Source organism: Pelecanus crispus, chromosome 5 (genome assembly GCF_030463565.1).
Source record: "Pelecanus crispus isolate bPelCri1 chromosome 5, bPelCri1.pri, whole genome shotgun sequence".
Classification (NCBI taxonomy): domain Eukaryota; kingdom Metazoa; phylum Chordata; class Aves; order Pelecaniformes; family Pelecanidae; genus Pelecanus; species Pelecanus crispus.
The window spans coordinates 12,795,603-12,816,777 of NC_134647.1; the positions used below are offsets into that span (position 1 = coordinate 12,795,603).

Consider the following 21,175-nt stretch of genomic DNA (forward strand, 5'->3'; position numbering starts at 1 on the left):
TTAGTGTTTGCTTTTTTTGGTTCATTTTTGTGAGCAGAGTATTGAGTGACAGAGATTTGTTGCCAGTAGAAAATGCTTGAAACACATTAGTCTGCTTTGGTATTAGAAAGATTAGAGGGCACACTGTGAGAATTTGTAAGGATTTATGTGCTTTTTAGAAAGGATTAAGAATTAAAAAAAATCCAGATTAGAAATGCCGTCTAACCACATCACTACCCTACAAGCCAACATTTGCATGGTGGTTTTCTATGTTTAATACCACAATGTTTGTATTGCAACTTCAATTACAGTTGGTTTTGTTTAAAGACCATACATAGTCTAGGTACACGCAGCATGTGAAATGAAATGTTATGAGTTCATGTAGCATCCTTGAAATCTTATTCAGCAGCAAGCTTGAAATACCTAAGAAAAAGATTGTAGGGATAGGCTCATTCTAGAAAGTTGCTTAAATGAAAGAAAAAAAAAAATCAGATACATTCTATAGCTTTTCAGTGTCTGCTTTCCTCCTTTCTATCAAATTTTAAGCTTGAACAAGATTTGTTCTCTGGAACACTGTTTCTTTAAAATATTTGGACATGGTAGTTCCATAGTAACACTAGACTGCACAACATGGAATTATTTCTTTGGGAACATATTGTTAAACATCCTCTAAGCTGCAAAAAAACCCCCTTCCTAATTACTTACTAGAAGCATCTTCAGCATACATAGCTAATTAAAGTCAGACTGCTAAATGTGGATGATTAGAGGCTTATGTTGCTAGAAAACTGCTTGTGCTGATTTGAGCTAATATTCATTTGTAAATTCAATCCCATTTAGACACTTTATTTAGAAAAACATAAATCTGTGCAAGATGTGCTTATGGAAAAGACTAGCTATTACTCTATTTTATGCTTTACAGTCTTGCTATATTAGGCATCAATTTGTTGACAGTTTTTGGCATCTTACCAACATGCAATAGAAACGTAACCTGACCAGTAAGAGTGGCTTAGTTGTTCAGGATTTTTTTCTTTCTTTCTTTCTGCTTCCCCTCCTCCTGTTTCTTTCTTTTCTTTTTTTTTTTCTTTTTTTTTTTCCTTTTCCCCTATTTCATTTTGTGTAGAGATTGATCAAATAGCCAGAGAAATCAGTGGAAAGCTGGTGTTGGGCTTTAGCTTGGTCTTTTCATCAGAGGGTCTTTCCTAGCCACAGGACTTTTCATCCAATGCAACCTGGACATACCTGAGCCCAGTGATGCTTGGAGGATGAGCGTATGTTGAATAGAGTGTATTTTCTGGGCATATGCTGGTGGCTCTGTTTCAGGTAGTTGGTGAGTTTGGTCTTGTAGCGTACCCAGTGTGGAGATTTCTGTGCCTAAGCAGGTGTCATGCCTAACAAGTTCCTTAAAGTTGCCCTGTATAAGCAGTGCATTGTACCTGAGGATAGATATGAACATTTGGTTCCTACAAAATAGTCCTGTGAGCACCTGCAGTGCATATGGTTTTCTCTCTTGCTTGTTTTAGTCATTATAATGGCATTGACCAAAATGGAGTTCCATTTGCATGGGTGAATATCAAGTTTGAATTGGATTCTGGATGCTGGTGGTTGTGTTTTTTTGTTTTGTTTTCAATTTTATTACTCTTACAATATTATTTTTAAAACAAAATTTAGGGGGTATATGCTTTTTTTGATGTTGTTTTGGTTTTGTAAACTCTCTGCAAAGTTGATACAGATGTGTGTGGAAGGATAGGTTTTGTTACTGGCTTCTTATGGAACAAAATGCATGACAGTGTCTTCAGACTAGAGAAGATTTTCATAGCATCTGTATTATACCTGGCACGTTATTGTCACTACTAGTGGTCTGAAAATTTTATTGCAGGCTTGTATTGGCAGACTGATTTGTTTGTTAAGAGTTTCACAGCTAGAGAGACATTGTGGATTTTGGCATTTATAGGCTATGGAAAGGTGTAGCTTAGCAGAGGAGAAGAGTATATGGGAAGAAAAACTGAAGATTGAGTAGTTAGTGGAACATGTTGAAAAGTGAAGATCATCTGTGGAAAAGAGAAATTCAAGGAAGCACTTTGAGAAGGAGGACAGAAAAAACAAAAATTAGAAATAAACCTTAAAATGGGATTTAGGCCAATTCAGAAGAGGTAAGCAGATACAATATTATCAACATCATATGCTAAAAGTGACAAAAGATCACAGCTGATATTTATGGCAATTTGAGATTTGAAAAATGTTTGTTCTTACTCTGTAAAGAAAAAAAAATTAAAAAATATGCTGGCATATATGGACTCGGTATGCATCAGTTTACAGCTGTGTAATTGATTAAAAATCTGCTGGGATAAACGGCAGTTTTAGCTGAGTGGAGAACTGAGTTTGGAGTCTTGACCTTAATGAAATAATTCTCTCACTTTTCAGGCAAATGGTTGTTCATTGGGGTGACTATAGCTGTGAGAGACTTATTCTTTGTCTGTTAGGGTGCTAGGTACATTTGTTAGAAAAGAAGCAAGTCTTTGATTTCATTTCTTGTCTCTGGAATACAGTCAGTTTCTTAATTTAAATTATATTATGATTTCATGTAGTTTTTTGATAAGGTACAAAGATAATTTTGGGGTGGGGTCCCGTCCCCGTCCCCCCCCTTTTTTTTGTGTGTGTGTGTTTTAAAGAGTTGCTTATACTGGAAAGGGAGACTTTTGCTGTGCTCTCAAGTGACTGGCTGCCAATACAGAGGTTCACTGCAAGACTAACTCTCACGTAAATGAAGGCAGAATGTCTCAGTTTAAAGCTTTGCATCATGGTTAAGGAAATCATCTTTATTCCATGTATGTGCTGGTCTCAGCAATTCAATTGTTAGAAACACTACAGGATTTTCTTGGGTTTTTGTATGTCTATATACAGAAATGCTAACAGAACACCATTCCAGAAGAAATCCAAAGTCCATGTCATCTGGATTCTAATGAATGAGGAAGGAGACTTCAAGCATTTTTTTGAAAATCTGCGTGCATACATAATTTAACTGATATCTGGGAAGGATTTGCCTTCTAAACCATAGTTCCTGACGAGGGCATACTGTGAAGCAGAAAGCTCTGTGGCTCCCGCACCTTAGAACAAAACACTCTCTGGACATGCCTCTTCCTCTCTGTTGACTGTGAGGGAGCCAAAACTTCTAGTTCAGATTAAGCATGTAACTTTTAGACTAATAACTTCCATAAGAGGAGCTGCCCTTTTAAACTGTTTTTGATCAATGTGGATAAGGTGTTTCTGTATGTTTATAGAGCAAGTCAGGTATGCTATATGGAAAACTGTGTTCTCAGACTGGGTTTTCAGATACATACATGTGACATTCGAGTGTAAGTCCTATTTGGAAATGAATGAGCTTTGTGTTCCCCTGCTCCCCAAATCACTGCAGCCTGTTTTAGAAAAAGTATCCTTCATACAGTAAGGAATAATGTGACCCTGGTTTAATTGATTTTTCTCTTGTTCAAATTGAAGTTTCACTGTTTACTCAAGTATTTTTTATTTTAATTTTCATCAGAATCAGATTAATAAATACATAGTCTATCATGCATTGGTGTGTATGGCAGAGGATTATGACTGGAAGCCCAGTGTTCTCCATTGGTTCAACATGACCTACTGGTGGGTCAAGCCATTTCTCAGTTTTTTTTCCTTTGTTAAACTTGTCTATTAAATAGGCATTTTACAGTGGGGCTTCTAATTTATGTAGATGATTCAAGAAATTAGTGCTAGGGTCAGCTACTACTTTATTTTCTGGAAAACATCACATTTTACTTTTGAAAAGTACAATAATTTTTGCTTTCTTTCAAATGTGTAGCAGAAGAATCACCTCTGAAGCAGGTATCTGTAATGAGGTCTCTAAAACGCCATTTCTGCGGCATTATGAAATTTGGTCTTCATGCTATTTTACTAGTCTGTGCTGTAGAAGGATTTGCAGTAAAGTAGAGACTTGGAATTTCTGCAAAAGTATTTGTTATGTACTAGCAGTACTTTGGAGGAAGATATCCAGATATTTCTTAAGAACTTGAAGCATGGTATGAAAAATCAGATTTTCCACATTCCTACTTGCAACTTAAATCCAGTGCACACAGAGGTCTCTCTATTTCATAAGTACTTGTTTAACGCTGGCTCTGCTTTTGAGACTTACTGATTTTGGTGTATTCCAGGCCAGGAAAATCAAAGTCACATTGTGAAAATATCCTCCTGAAATAAGTTATTACCTTTTAATGCAGTTGTAAAGGATGACTTTTTGGTTAAGGCTCTGGCCTGGGACTTGAGAGTTCAAAGTGAGTTCACCTCAAGGCTGTGGCCCTGTCTGCAACTGTAGGCACACCAGGCAATCTTTCTGGGTCTCCGTTCCCCACCCAGAAAATAGCACTTGTCACCTTAGACTGAAGACTCTTACTATGTATACGAATATAGTATACATATAGAGCAATCTGCTCCTGATTCTTAGCTGTTACTATAACGTAAGTAATTAATCATCATAACTTCTATATTACCACTTGTTTCGCTTTTACAGCCCACATCATGGGGGATGTGAAGCTGGTGACATCTACTCGAGTCTCCAAAACGTCCCTGACACTCAGCCCCCCTGTCCCTGCTGAAGCACCAGCATTTACTCTTCCTCCTCGGAATATTCGAGTGCAGCTGGGAGCCACTGCAAGATTTGAGGGGAAGGTAAGAAACAAGAGATGGTGGAGGGCTTCTCCATTTTGTTTTGCCCTTTCCTGAAGCTGCCTAGTAGGCTGCAAAGATAGTGAAGTTGCCTCAGCAATACAGGACCTTTACTCAAGAAGAATACACCAGTGTTTACCCTCCTGAGGAGGCAGGAGCATTACAGATCTGTTTGAGTAGAGTTTTGCAAAACCTGAGTATGTGCCTATATAAGTATAACCTAGTTGAGCATGCCAGGCACTGAGCTTAGTATCAGTGGAAAACTGGTTCAAGACCTGTCCCTAATCAGAGAGTACATATTCTCCTACTGCATGTTCATCTCCCTGCATCCCAAATCTGCCTGTTCATGAAGCTTCACGTGTAACACAAATCTAACCCTGGTACAGCACGTTATTCCTAGCAGTCAGGCTGGGAATCTGTAAAGAGAGTTGTGACATTTTTGTATCTGCACCACCTGCCATACATGTTGTTAATCTGAAAGCAAAAAGAGCATTTTCAGAGGAAAGATTGATTTGTTCAAGAAAACTTGGTAATCCAGAAGGTTAAAAAGGGTGTGTAGTGGGGTGTGGATCCCAGGTTCTTCCCTTCCCCTCATGCTTGGGACACTGAATTGTGCTTACTGGCATCCATATTTCTTTCATGCTTTAATCCTGATATCATGTCTTCCTTGTTCTAGCTATCTTCCTTTCTCCTCCCTTAAATCATTTTCTTGGAGCTGCAAGTATTCCTTCTCAGCCCTTTCAGCTTCCTTCTGTCCATGTCACGCTCTGACTGCATGCTGACAGCTATATCATCAAACTGACCTCACTTACTCTTTGAAGTGGTGGGACTAGTCTGACAGAGGCAGGAAACTGCAACTTTACTGTAACAAAAGCAAGGGCTAGAAGGAATTGGGAAAGTCATAACTTCTGCAGCTCTAACTTAAACAAAGGGCTGGTAGAAGGCATCTGATATTTATCTTAGTTGGGTATGCAAGAGCAGGCCAGGAACTGGGATTTTTCAACAGGAACTGAGCAGAAAAACAATTTTTGGAGCAGATAAATTTTTAAGTGCAAAAACAAAACTCAGAAGTAGTGCGGGGATTTGACTTTTTGAAGAAAAGTTGGCATTTTTCATAGAAAGCAGGTAATTTCAATGAAGACCAAAGGACAGTTTTTTATTAAACCTTTAGAAAGATTTCTCAAATATTAGCTTACTTTTATTGTGATTTTAAGGCACCAGTCAGAAACCCTCTGTGTGTGTGACATTCGCCAGTCCCAGTGAGCATTCCCTTTCTTACTGTTTTTATCCTTCCTGCCCATTATTTCACCTTGCTTTGTTGCCGTTTTTCCACTGTGTCTGCGTGTTGCTACTTTATGCATGTGACACCTATGCATGATACTATTCTAACTCTGACTGATTCTTCCAGGAAACACTGCAACTGGCAATAACAGTACAGTGAAATCAAAGTTGAAGCATGTGATGTTGCTAAGATTTGGTTTTACATATCTCATATTTCCTAATGAAAAGCTCAAGTGGGATATTTCCAATTTTTAGTGCACTCTGCAGACTTTTTACTATTAGCCAAATGGAAGCAATTGTAAAATATAATGACCTGCAAGCTAGAGTGCCATCACTGCTTTGCATTTTTTTCAGATTTGGTTTTAAAGTGTTAATTTTTCAGGGATACCTATCCACTTTTTAAAGTTACTTTGAAGGCTGGAAGGGTGAAGTCTGAAGGGGTTTTTTAGTAACTTGGGAAAAATACACAAGTTCAGTACTAATTAAACTGACAGGCTTAAGTTCCTTGAAGGAGCAAAGCTTTGATTGAAGTCCTGGATTGAACCTACTTGATGAAAATCTAAATTCCAGTTCTGCCCATTTGGCATATGAGCATGGCTGAAACCTTTAATTTTCCATCCTTAAAATGGGGATGATAATATACTAGTTGCATGCATGTCATACAGCTGAAATAAACCTTCAATGCTCAAAGTGCTTTTTTAAGTGCCAAACATTAAGAGCACAGCTTCACTGAAATACATGTGAGATCTGCAATTACTTTGTGGCAAGTAGCCTGCCTTAACAGTTTGGCAAACCAAGATGACGCAATTACAGCCACTGTCTTTGGCACTTCAGCCTTTTGCTATGCATGGAGCATTGCCTGATTTTTGTTCAAGTCCAGCTTGCTGCCCCAGAGGAGCTTTGTTTTACCTCTTTCAGCTAACAGAGGTGAGAAGAAACATGTAACACAGCTGAAGACATAAACCAGCCAATCTTTGTCATAGTAAATTAGTTCCAAATTTCTTGGAATCCACCCTAACTGGAGGCTGAGATACGAACTTGCAGGGGGTTTTTTTGGTTGGTTTTGTTTTTTTGTTTTTTTTTTTTGGCGGGGGGGCTGCATAACGAGCTATGTTATAAGAATTGGACATAGAGAGTAATGGAGCACAGCATGTTCTCCTTGTTATCTTCTTATACAAGAAAAAAAGAGGGGTTTAATTATAATACCAACTATTAAAATTTAGTCTGTGTGATCTGTTGTTTATAATGTAACATGGTTGGGTACATTGTGTTTGGTTTTGTTGTTTATAACTGGTGGGTTCAAATTAGTATTTTGTTTCTGCTCCTAGTCTAATAACGTGGGCAGGGTGAGGGAGAATGCAACGGTAGAGTTTGAAAGGATACTGTCACTTAACAGCTGCAGCAGCCTGCAGAGCTTGTATCGTCTGGGCCCATCTTCATCTGGTTAGTACAATATTGCTGCTTCTGTCACTTTAATGTTCCAGAGGTTCAGAAGGACAGTGGACCTGTTCAGCAGGGCAGGTTCAGAAGGACAATCTTAATAAAAACAATTGATTAAGATTTAGTAATACAAGTAGCCACTGAACATACCTGGGTTTTTCTGTCCTGGAAAATAGGCTACAGATGTTATGATGGGTTGTGGTTGATACTCTGCTTCATCACACAGTATCAATATTAAACTACACTCAGGCTAAAGAAAAATAAAAAGTTTTAAAAATGGTTAGACAGGAGATTTTCTTCAAAGAGTTCCTCTGCAGTGGAATTTATCTTATCAGAAAGAACAAACATTTTGAGAATCCAAGAGAGGATATAAATCTGATATTGTGATGATCCTGTACTCTCATTAAGTGAACAAGGAAGAGAGGGCCCCAGAGTCAAACTTGTTGCTTTTCTTTCCAGTGGCATGTAAGAGAAGTTGTGCGAAATGGCAATTCAAGATCAAGGAGAGTGCAGAAACTGAGAAATAGCCCATAAACGTAGGAAATTGGAGGTAGAAAGGAACTGGAGTTGCCATTAACAGGAATTCTTTTTTTTTCTGTTCCTCCCACTACCACCCTGGTTTTCATACTAAAATTTCAGCAAGTTTATCTGTATATCACTGCAGGTCTCAGTTTTCCAATGTGACCTCAGAGTAAAAAGTTAGCTCATCATCTTTCAAGTGTATGAGCATGATTTTGGCCTGGAGCACTGAGGGGTGGAACCGCTTCGTAAGGCAAAGGCAAGGTTACCTTCCCTAGATGCTCCCTAAAAGTCTGCTGCGTGGACACCTCAGTTGTTCATCAATCAATTGCTGAGGTGATTTTTAGGGAAGCCATCCCAGATGATTATGAAATTGTGTTTTGGGTTCCCAGCTTGTTAGGAATTGATTGATGTGCTGTTCTTCAGTTGCACATCATGTGAACAGTTCAGGGTAGTAATCTCCTGCCTTGTGCTAAGGCATTGTAGCTTGTCCGTTAGAGTCTTTAAGAAACTCTTGGGAAAGAAGAGCAGGCCAAAATTTTACCATGCTTTGTTTTAAGCTGTTTCTTTCTCTGTTGTATTAACCACTAGAATATTTATCAGTGCTTTGCAACATTAAATTATGATTGTGTATCTTTATCTTTCTAGTTCATCTGAACATCACTGGATTTTATAATGCTCAATGGCATACTAATGAAGGAGATTCCTTTCTTTGGAGCAAATATCATGGGGGTTTCTGTGGCAAGTGTCACATGAGAGAACAAGGAAATCCTTTTCAGCCACAGCACCTGAATAAGCATCTGTAAATTATCAGGCAAGGTGGTATTTTGATGCTGCTGATAACATTTGATCAATTCATAATCCAAGCACAGTATCCTGTCAAATTCTTTCAGACTTCAGGTGTTCCGAAATTTCACTTTCTGAAACTGTGCAGGATACTTTAATTATGACACGGAACACATTACTATGTTGACCTACAAGTACAAGATCATTAGCCATGTATCTAGTTTAAAATTGAATTTGTTTCAGTCCCTCTCACTCTCCGAAACTCAGCTGCGCTATTCTATAGCAAAGGTTCAAAACATCATAGTAAACGAATACAGATGCAAATAGTATAATTTTCCATACAGTCAAATGAAATAAAGCTTTTAAACATTTCCATGAATTTCGCTAGCTTTTCTAATTCTCATGAGGATGGCAAGCGTATATTAATATGAGTGCTGGGCAGAAGCCCCTAGAAAGATTTTTCACTGGAATTTGCAAATCTATACAAGTTTCGTTTTCTTGTGATGGGCAGAGGATGGCCACAGGTTTCCACAACTTTGCATGTTTTTGTGCCTACCTGATTTCTTAGTATCCTGTTTACTGGTTTTTCAGAGACTACGGGCTCAGTGACTTAAGACTGAAGCCTGTCTTATGTCTCAAACTCCATCCTTTTTGAGAAGACCTCCTCTTTCGTGCTTAGAAATTTGACTTCTAAATATTGGAATCTTTATTTGTCCAGCTCTAAGTTCCCGCTGTAACTGTTTAGAGGGGAAGGTATTTCTCCATTGTAGAACCTAGCAGTTTTTAAATGTTCCCCTGACTCCACTCCGCGTCCACCTATTCCCACAGCTTATGTGTTGCTCTCAGCCTGAATTGGCCCATCCTAGTGTTAAGGCTCAGGTTCAGCTTCTGCTTGGGTTTGTGAGCCTTGCCATGTTTGTATTAAGATGGCAAGGTAATCCTCTGGTTCCCTTTCTGTGTTTAGAAGCACTGAAAAGTTTTTGTGACTGGCTGGGGAAGTCTTAGAAAGCAGGTTGGCTTTCTGCAGCAGAAGAAAAATACTGGGACCCTGAAGTCCTGGTGAGGTGTGTAGGTGAATAGAGCAGCCGGATGGACTGTCCCCAGCAGGGCTCTGCACTGTGACTGCCCGCATAAGGAGTCAGTGAATATCAGTGCTCTCATCCAGGTTTCCCTAGTCCATGCTAAACTTCTGTACGGAAAGGTACTTCAAGGCATAGAGAAGATTTACTTAGGGTTCTGCAGGAAACTGATGGAGAAGCTGAGAACAAAAAATGAGAATCTTTACTGTTCTCTAACCACTGAACCACATTCTCTTGATCTTTCCCTCCCTATTTTAAGCTTTGGGTTCTGAGACCAATAAAGTAGTCTGCAGCAGGGTTGTTGCTTTGAAAAGAATTAAGGTGGTTGCCCAAAACAAGCATTTTTAGTTGATAACTATGTGATTAGCTGGCCACACATAATTTTGCTGAACTTAAATAGCAATAGACTCACTACATCAAAAATATAGCGTGGACACTTCTGGTCCTTTACTGTAATGTCACTGAGTGTCAAGCAGTAAAAAATAAGAAGTCAAAGAACCGTCTGTTTCCAACAAACCCTTCTCTGTCCACAGTAATATTAACCTCTGCATTTGATTGCGGTAGCAGCTAACTCAACCTGCTTTGGCTGCACACATGTATAATTTTTGAGGGTAATATTGACAGTCATTAATTTTATGAGCCTAAGGAATACTTGTGCTACAGCTCTGCTTGAGCGGAACAGCCAAATGTCATGCTACAGACCACAGACTGATTGCCTAGGGGTCAGTAAAGAATTTTTCTCCTTGGATAAAGCATTGCACAGTTGGCAACAGTGCCGTATGGGTTGTTTTTCTGCTTCATGTGAACTGTCATATATGGTCCATTGCCAGAACCAAGATATCAAACTACTAAATCTAGTCTGGTATTCTAATCCCAGTGAGCTAGATTTCATGTATTGACATGTAGTTCATAGTTTGAGTAGATGTTGGGGTACTTAGTTCAGTTTGTTGCCCATTGAGTAGTTACTGTTCTGCATTTCCCCTTCCATCCCCCTCCAGGTAAGGCAGCTGGATTGTAAATTTGAAGGCAAGCCAGGTGAATGTCAAATCCTGCCCCTTTTTAAAGTGCTTTCTGGTTGTGCTTCTACCACCCTGCTGTTGCAACACCCTATCTGTATCTGTTCGAATCAGTTAAGTCCAATGATGTGCATCAATTTGCCAACTTCTGAGCTGCTTTTGCTGCTGCTGGTTGCACAGGTACTCTCTGAAACATCGTGCCTGACAAAATAAACTCGGATCAGGCAATGAGAAACAAGAGGCAATGGGAAGATGGACAGTGGTTCTGCCACATGTTCTGAGGTAGAGGGGAGAGCCATTTATGTGGCGTGTTAAGAGATAAAGAGTAGTAGGGAAGCCTTAAAAATAGTGTTGAAGGGAAACACCCCCACAGCATTTGTAAATCCTTTCAACTACCTGCTAATGGAAAAACTGAGATCTAACCAATTTGTTTCACTGTGGGTGCTGCACCACCTTTGCATGGCAACACCTTTGTTATCTTCCCTTTGCTTTGGACTTGAAGCGGCAACGTGTGCTCCATTTCCAAGCCTCATTCAGCAGGCACTCCAGAAGTATGCCTCAATTACACTGTATGTCTAGAATTGAGATGGCAGGATGTGAAATGAGAGAAGCCCATGTAATGACAGAGGATGATGACATGGTACAAAATCCTTTGCTGTTGGCATGAGATGTTTGCTATTACAAAATGTACTGGGCAGCTAATTGCATGGAGCTGCCAGTGGCTTTGGATCTGCACTTTCTGGAGGGGTGCCTGTTCTGAGCCAAATGAGGAAGGAACTCAGGAAAGATCCATGTTTTCATGGGAAACAATTGTCTGATGCAAGTGAATGCTGTGGGAGGACCTGTGCTGATCTGTAAAACTACCATGCACTGTGATACTCCCAGAAACCCGATATGAAGCACTGAGGCATGTTTTTGGGAGCAAAGAATTGAAAAAGTTATTGATTTGACTGGAGATTTTATTTGATCTTTCTTTCCACATACCAGTGAGCATTCTTGGGAAAAACGTGGTGCGTTCAGAAGTTACTGAAACATTTTGTATCAAACAGACATTGGGATATAGACAGCTGAAATAATAAAGGAAAATAAACACAATTTAGGTTGCTGTGAAAGCTTATTGCACATCTTTTTTTCTGTTTGGATCTTCTACTGTTTCTTCTTCCTTTGTTAATTGACCTCCCATTATATTAACTTACCACAGTGCTGTTTTTGACCCATTTACATGTTTTCATGAGTAATGCATGCATTACTTTATTTGGTTTTATTTTGTTGTATAACTCTGTATTGGCATTTAGAAACAGTGGCTCAAAAGACTTTCAGCTTCAGACAAAGGCAAAGTGGGAGTGGCTGCTCTGCTGGGAAGTGGTTAAGGTGGGATTCAGTCAAAATTGCTTCCCCGCACAGTGTCATCTATACCCAGAATTATTCAAAGACACTTCCCTTCATCAACTGACACAAGTACCCATGTGTTGACACCCATTTTCTCTGCCTTCTGTATGAGATGTCCTTTAGAAAAAAATGCAGGGGTGCAAGCTGCTGCTCAAGAAATTTCTAGGTTTTAGACAGCAGTGGTGGTCTGTGAGCTCCAATTCTGTCTCTCAGTCTTTTTAACTCATAAATTCACTTCATACCTGTCTCCCTGTCAGCTATGGCCATCATAGCTATACTCAGGACTTTGCAGGTAGAAGCATTTAATCATTCCTTGTGTAGCCTGTGTGCAATGTGAGTGATGATTCTCAAAAGTGCTGGACTTAGTACACCATCCCGTGCAACTGATCTGTGCATGCGCTGAGGCAACAGCCAAGATTTCTGGATATTTGGCAGCAAAGTTTGGTCAGACCTTTTGCAGAGTTGCTCCAATCTGCCAAATGTTCAGAAATCCTAGACAATGCTGAATATCCTCAAATTCCACCCAGACAAAATTTCTAAGCAGGAAAGAGGCCGTAACTGGGGAAGACTGGACATACAGTACCCCTATGCTCAGTTGCCATATTTCAGGGTTGATTTTTTTTTTTTGTATAATTGAGCCTGTTTCCAGTAATCCGCCCACCCCCAAACTGTAGAAGAAATGTGCTATTTTACACTATCATATTTATTATTCTGCTTGCTTTCTATCTCTTTTCACACCTTAACTGCTTATCTATAACCAATTGGGGACAGGTGTTCTCTGCAGTGGCAGAAAGACTGGCTCATGATTCTTGGTTATTTTGGTACTAACTGCTGTAATTAAAGGAACAGCAAAACCATTTTTTTTTTAAATAATAATGATAATAGGCATTTTTTAGAACACTTCAGCTAATGTACATATGGAGCTAAAGAGAATATCTTATTATTCTGTAGTATCTACCCAAACCAGCATTGTTTTAGCTAAAGCCAGACCATGCATTTGTGCTGCTCTTGGTCACTTTTTCTTTCTTTCTTTACTTTTTCTTTAACATGTTTCCAATTATTTTGGATTTTGAGATGGAAGTGATTAAAATCACACGAGGAACAAGACAGTAAAATTCTGTGTGATTTAATTGCATCTACTTGCTCCCAGTTCAAGTTGGGAGAACCAACAAACTGTTGACTCTGAAAAGTTTATTGTAGATACCCATTTTGTGATCACCCACTACTGTGATGTATCATTGTAAAGCATGTTTTTTTGTCAGCTAAAGAAGGCAAGTGTGTTTGCTTAAGGATTTATCCATAGGGATTATCCTTGGGGTTTTTGAAGAAAAATTACTTCATTAGTAGGGACTTCTGGACTTGCTATTTTTCTATAGCCCTTAAATAGAAATCAGAGAAAATTTTCTTAAATTATGTATTGACAAATTTGCAGAGAAAAAGGAGAGATATTCATATGGTGGAGTAAAGGAGGTTCAATCTTTTACAAAAGTAATGATGGAATAAATACCATGGCTAAACATAAAGTCCACCATTTAGGGATGATAAGATAAAAATGTCTGAAAAAGGAATAGAAGAAAATCTAGCTGTTTCCCAAGAGAAAAACAGCTAATCAGCATCTCCTAAATAGCTGAACAAAGATACGTTCAGAGATTGAGTCTGTGTAAGTCAGGGTAGAAGCGATCAGTATAATTCTTATTTTTCTTGTCCCATGATGGTTAATCATGAATCTCTCAAATTTCAACAAAGTCTTATTAGATTCTTCAATTCTGTTTTTAATTTGAAAAACATCATAATCTTTTCCAGGCTAGTCTCCCTTGCTCCTCAGGGACAGTGTGTAAGTCTTTGTTGTGGTCAATTCCACTGGCAATAAAACTCATCATGTAGCATTGTGCTTTCTTATTTAAATAAATGTTCTCAGTTGTACATGAAACATGACTGCAACTTATCATTATGATGTTTTAAATTTGCTTTTTTGGGGAATTGTGCATTTGACTTCTTTCACAGTCATAATAGGCTTAAAGGTTAAAGAAGACCTAGTAACTGGAACAATGTGAGCAGTTAACTTTCTTTTCCTTGTGCTGCAATAGCCTATAGTGGCATGAGAGCTATGAAATAGGGAAAAAGGGTTTTTTTGTTGGGGTTTTTTTTTTTTTTTTCCTTCCAGAATTATGCCCCTAGCTGGAAAAACTTTAGATTTCCTTTTTCTAGCGGACTCAAAAGGTAGGATGGAATACTTATGATCAGACATTCATTTGGCTAACTGGTAATATATTTGCCTTCTCCCGTCATGAGCAAGGCTTAAACTTTACTCCAGCACCTTGCCTTCATCTGGCTGATGAAACCACAAAGGTCAGGGAGGGGTTCAGTGACATGTGTAACTATAAGAGCACGTAAAATAGCAAAGTATGCATTTGACTGTCTATAAATGTGTCCCTGAGAGTTTGACCTAAATTTCACCAAATGATACCAAATCACGTTTTTCGGTATAATTCTGCTTTTCCCCTGTAAGAAAAGAAAGTAGTCATTAATAGACAGCAAGCATGATACATTCAGAATCTTTGTAGAAGGCCACATGTGGAGAAGGTTTATAATCAAAACACGTCATTACTCATTGGGGTTTTGCTCAGTCCACACTCACTGTAGCAACTAGACTCCAAAGCTAAAAATTTCTGCTTTTGACATGTTACTTGGGTCTGTTCACTCATGGATACAGTGTGAAGTTTGGAAACCTACTGGGCAAAACCAGACAACATACTTTTTTTTACATGTAACATCTGGACTCCCTAGCATCTAAGTGCATGCTGAACAGAAAATAACATTGCTGTGAATTGTGTGCAATTCAACCCATTCATGAAGGAGAGAAACCAGTCTGTCTGACAGGGAGCAGCCAGGGCTGGCTGCTCCCCAAAGGAAAGCGAGCCAGGAGCCGAGGGTGAGCTGTGCACGGGCTGTGCCATCACCAATGGGCCACAGTCCCACAGGCTCCAAACACAGCAGGCAGTGCTGTGTGCTCTGACAGGGTCTACTGATGGTACCAGATATGGCAAGCGATGAATGAGGTTCAGGATCCAACCAGAAGGTACAGTCAGGAGCAGAAATAGGCAAGACCAGATTGTCCTTCTGTAGGTGCCCAGTTCAGTTTTTAATATGCAGCCTGCAAGACATTATCACTATGTTACTGGAGGCTACTGAATCTCTAGCAGGTGCCTGAAACAGCACATATTTCTGTGCCTAAGCTGCCAGAATTCATTGTTTGGTGTCTGGGAACAAACCTGCCTTCATCATGATTTTAAGCCAAAAGTCATCCTAGTTCAGCATCACATGTAAATACCTGTCTCTGTGTTCTTCTCTTATGTGGAGAAAATAACATTTGGAAGAGGAGAGACATTGATATGTTGGGATAGTGCTTGATGAGGGAGAAACTGATACTCATATTGCTGTCAGAGGTATGTGTCAAAGTTGTCTGCACTAGTAGGAGCCAGAAAATCAAGGCATTCCACTGACTGGTCATCCCTGAGATGACTAGTCCAGTATAAGGGCCTTCAATTGCTTGCCTAAATATGTTGAATTTATTCTTCTAGGAAACTTGACAGACATGTTATTGGTTGGGAATTAAATCATGTTTGTTAACTCACAAGTTAGTAACCTGACGTCTGGGCTAGCCTTCCTACATTAAAGATATGTTGTAGTGGGATTCTAGAGATGATCTAAGCTCTTACGCCTTTCTTCTACAGTGGAGTTTTAGGAATATAGAGCATTCTGCATGAGAAAGTGAAAACCTGGAAATGTTCCATTTTTAGGGAAAAAAAAATCTTTTTCTAGGCTTTCTGATGATGAAGATAGCTTTATTCTCTGTAAATCAGTGCATTGCTGTAAACCTGCAGCCAGACAGAACAAAGCAATCCTTGTCTTCTGAAAATACTGTGGCTAAACCCGGTACAAATTCCAAGTCAGCTTTGCATGTTTTTATTGCTTATATAGAGATGTTTGTAATTCATGTTCAGAATGACGTGAAATGGAAAAATAAATTATTTTATCTTTCTTTCAGAATTTTCCTTCCTTTTCTGCACCTTTTTAAAATGCTATAGTAAATGTCACTCTATGGAATATACTATTTATTATAAATACAACAGCTGAGCTTACTCAAATACTAATTAAAAGTCATACTGTATGCCAATGTGTAATGTATACAAGAACTTTTCATTTAAAGATGACAAAAACCTGCACATGTAGCCCAAAGAAAATGGAGAAACAAAGACTGACAAATTAAATAGTACTGTTCATGGTTACTTGGCTTTTGGTGACAAAATGTTGAGCTTATTTCATCCGGCTCTGTGCTCTCTTGTCTCACGTTGAATCAGAATGGTAATTTTGCTCTAGCTGCACGGTAGACTCAAATTGTAACTGTGTGGCTTGAGAGATTGCCATTCTTTCTATGTGTCCCATAATACACAAGCAAGCCTATAGTTACGGTGCATGTATTATTTAAATTGTTTTTGCAAAGCTTAGAATATTAGTGTAATGCACACTATTTTGTAAAAGCTTTGTAAAAGCACCCCCACACACAGAGTAGTATTTGATATCTTGTATCTGAAATCTAACTCATTTATATAACATTCCTATACTCATCAGACAAACAATGAATAAAGAAATTTTCTGTTCTGTGAGCAAGAACAAGGGTTCAATATACTTAAACTTGATTCTTTTGTCTATATAATTCTGGTGTTCCTTTATAAAAGAATAACTCAGCAGTTTGTCTCTACGGGGAGGCAAATATAAATATTTCAAAACAAAGTTATGTTAAAAGCCAGGACACTGGAAGAAAAATTATGATAAAATCTTGGAAATACAAGTTGAAGAACTATGGTAAATGGCATTGATTTTTGCTGATTTCATGGTACCACTTAAACAGCCTAATTCAACTGGAGTCCTAGTGTCTGTTTGCTGATAGTATTTAACACGTACACAGGCCAGACTGGAGTTGGACCCTTCTCTGATGACCTTCCTAGCTAGAACAACAGAGGAAGCAGTCATTGTTACCCCCCTTGACCTTCATGTGGAGTACTGAGGCACAGTGAGATTTATTGGTTTGTGCAAGATCACACAGAAATACACGCCTGGATTCAGAACTGAACTGCTGTCTTCCAGAAGTTCAGTTCCCATCTGGTACCTTAGACATGAACCTACTCTTATTGGAGATAAATAGCTTCTGATTTTGGAAGAGAAAGTTAAGATTTGCAATAGGTGCAAATATCACTAATATCTAGGTGACTGCTGTTGGATTAAGAGCATGACCTAATGAAAACACAGTGCCAGAATTATGTCCTCAGTGCCTTGACACAAAAGCTAGTTTGTTTGCCTGTTGGGATATGCTAATGGACAGAAGTGTAGACAAAGATTTGTCTGCTTGGGAGACTATTACATGCTCATAGGTTTAATGGAAAACATTATGTTGGATTTGTTCAGATCTCTCAATAGGAATGCCAGCAACTGCAGTTAAGTGGAGGTCTATTGAAAGCATATGCAGAATAAGCGCTTTTTCCACAACCTAAACAAATGTAGCTATTTTTGAGTGCACGTGTGTGTTGCTCTTACCAAGATCACAGCAATTTTAGTTTTGAGAGAAAGCATTAGGAAGAAGAGGCAAGCCCACAAAATTTCTCTTGAACTCAGCATGTCTATAAATATTTATTCTGAACTGTTGAACTAGAAATTTATAGCCACATCAATTTATACTTAGTATTTCAGTTAGTGCTTTGAGGGTTTTTTCTTTTGAACAGTTGTTGCTCAGCCCTTGACTTTTATTTTTATTTTAAACACAGCAGTTTGTATATTGTACTGTATGAGTTATCTCTGCTAAGCTTTTATTAAAAAGTATTATGTGTTGAAGCTTGGAAAGCTGATAGATTCTACAGATTATTACAGGATAAAAACATCACTGACAGTTGCTAATGAGCGGCTGATACAGGGTTATGTATGGGAGTCTTAACTATTTAATGCATAGCAGTAAGTTGCACATAGCGGAATAAACAATGCAATGAGAAATGCTAGATGTTTAGACTGTCTAATATATTCATATCTTCACAATCCAACATTGCATTTTATACTTCTTTGTAATCACATCAGTTCTACCTTTTAATGAAATGCAAAACAAATGATATTTCATGCCCAGCGTGCTTGCCAGACCTACCAAGTAGCATTAACAACAAAGCAGTACACATAACTGAGGAAAATTTTTATAACCTATCCAGAGCACTGCCTTTGCCAGCAGCATTCGGCACTATCAACAGACAGCCTTTAAATGAACGTACAACTGTGCAGTCAATTCAGCAACAAAATCTAGTTTTAACATTTTCTGTGACCACTGCCAGACTCCTAAATTGCAGGAAATAAATCTTGTCTGGCTGGAAATTGATAAAGTATGGGCATGTTCATTCAGAGCAAAGAGTTTCTGTTACCACCTTACATTCCAGATGTGGTTTGTTGCCCTTAATTATGAAATTCATAGCTCCAAACATACTTTCCAGTAGTTGTGTGTTTTGTGCACAGAAAGCAAGCACATATTTTCTTTTTTTTATTAATCTTCTACAGTAGGTCATGCATACGGTGTGTGCTGATGTAAATTTATAGAGATTCCTTACCTGTTGATAGCATGTATTGATGCTGAATTTGTAAGAACAGCATCCCCAAGCTAGGAAAGTATGAAGCAATTTTGGTCAGAGGCATAGCTCCTACAAGAAGATAGGGCCACTAGTATTCAGTGACGTGTAAAATAAGTTCACATCCTATTAAGACAGAAGCTTTGCATCCGTAAGTTAAAAAAAAAAAAAAATCTTGCAGTCTTCCAGAAATAATATGCAAGGAAAAATAAGTTTTTTGCAAGTGTTATTACAGTGAATGATGATCATTCTCTTGAGAAAGGAAAGAAACAGAGTGGATTCTCAGCTTTAAAAAGCAACTGCCAATTCAAACCCCAAATATTATTGTTATGAAGGGATCCTTGCTCTGAAAATAATTGACACTGTTTAGTTTTACTTTTTTTGTGTGGTATCAGCTGAGTTTTTTGACCTGATGATGTCCCAGTCTCAAGCTGTGGCTCAGAGTGTCTGGATTCTGTGATGAGTTCTGTGAGATAAAACAGCTAAATGTTTACAGTTCTCCTTCGAAGTGGGTACATGCACGCATTTTGCTAATGACAGAGCGATTGCTGGTGTTAATTTCACCCTGTACTTGTCAGGGGGCTTCTTAGTGCTTGTGCTTGGTCTAAACAATCTTTATCCACCTTTCTGAATTGTTACTGAATGAAGGATTCACAACTGAAAGTTAAAATCTTTGTCAGGTGTTAAAAGCTAAGCTTTCTGTGGTGGGAAGAGGGGAGATAGTTTCCCAACAATTTATTTTTATTGTGTTAAACTGTTTTATGTTTCAGCCTTTCTTCTAGTGCTGTCAAATAAAATTTATGAACAAAAATAGCAGCAAACACAGTAAATCAGGCTGTCCTATTGAAGTGGAAATGAATGAACCGCTCCTGTTCTGACACCTCTTGCAACACAGTGGAACACTGGTCTGATTTTTCAAAATCTTGTTTTCTGTAGCAAAGATTGCTGCTTCTCTGAAACGAACACTGGTCCTATCACGAAACTTCTGGCATGCTCCTAAATGCATTGCTACTGACTTAAAGCAGCTGCTTCATTTAGTAATATTTGATAGACGTCTTGATCCAGAATCACCAAAGATGGGGAGGAAAAGAAGGATAGGGAAAGAGAGCACATTTTAGGGGCTTATTGGACTATGTGGAACAAGGCAAGAGCCTTATTTCCGTTCAGCAGCCACAGTTGTTTCACTTTGAACTCCTTTACATTCTTTCTTCATAATCATAAATGACTCATAACCATGCACACAGATCAGCTATTTCTTTGCATTTTAAGTGATTCAAACTATTGAGCACCTCAGAAAATGTAACACTTTTAAAAAGGCCTTGACATCAGTTGGTCCATGGGAAGAAAGCTGCTTCTTTGCAGTTTGCCTTTTTTTTTTTCCTTAAGGAGAGACTCAGAAGCAGAGAAAATTCTCGTTAAAATTGATGAGAATTTCACCCAAGACAGGGCTGCAAAGTTTATCTTCCCTGTTTGTTGAGAGCTCTTGTGCTTGCCCTTGCCTTTGGCCCATTCTACAGACACTTCTATTCTGCAGAGCTGTATGGCACTATTTTCAACATTATATTGAAGTTACTGAGAGCTGACAGTCGTATCTTATTTTGTTGCTCACATTCTCCTATGGTGGTGAGTTAGCATTCTCTTATTCTTCCCCTGTACTTGGCACTGGTGAGGCCACACCTAGAATACTGTGTCCAGTTTTGGGCCCCTCAATATAAGAAGGACATTGAGGTGCTGGAGCATGTTCAGAGAAGGGCAACGAAGCTGGTGAAGGGTCTGGAGCACAGGCCTTATGAGGAGCGGCTGAGGGAACTGGGGTTGTTTAGTGTGGAGAAGAGGAGGCTGAGGGGAGACCTTATCGGTCTCTACAACTACCTGAAAGGAGGTGGTAGTGAGGTGGGTGTTGGTCTCCTCTCCCAGGCAGTTAGTGATAGAATGAGAGGAAATGGGCTCAAGCCGCGTCAGGGGAGATGTAGATTGGATATTAGGAAAAATTTTTTCATGGAAATGGTAGTCAAGCATTGGAACAGGCTGCCCAGAGAGGTGGTGGAGTCACCGTCCCTGGGAGTGTTCAAAACACGGGTAGACATGGCACTTTGGGACATGGTTTAGTGGGCATGGTGGTGTTGGGCTGATGATTGGACTGATGATCTTAGAGGTCCTTTCCAACCTAATGATTCCTAGTTTTTACTTTCATTAAAAAATAATCCAGCCACCAAGCCAGGAAACATGAAATTGCTACTCTACCCTTAATTGGTTTAGTGTGGACTTGGTAATGTTAGGTTAATGGTTGGACTGGATGATCTTAAAGGTCTTTTCCAACCTAAATGATTCT

General features: G+C 38.9%; 1 protein-coding gene across 3 annotated transcripts in view; it reads left to right on the plus strand.

The window, feature by feature from the left end:
- The window catches only part of MYLK (myosin light chain kinase), a 225,921-nt gene that overhangs the window by 62,118 nt on the left and 142,628 nt on the right, over positions 1–21,175 (plus strand). For all 3 annotated transcript variants that reach the window (XM_075710329.1, XM_075710327.1, XM_075710326.1), the window contains exon 2: positions 4,520–4,677. In XM_075710329.1, the coding sequence (XP_075566444.1) occupies positions 4,520–4,677 (158 nt within the window). The remainder of the gene's footprint in view (positions 1–4,519; positions 4,678–21,175) is intronic.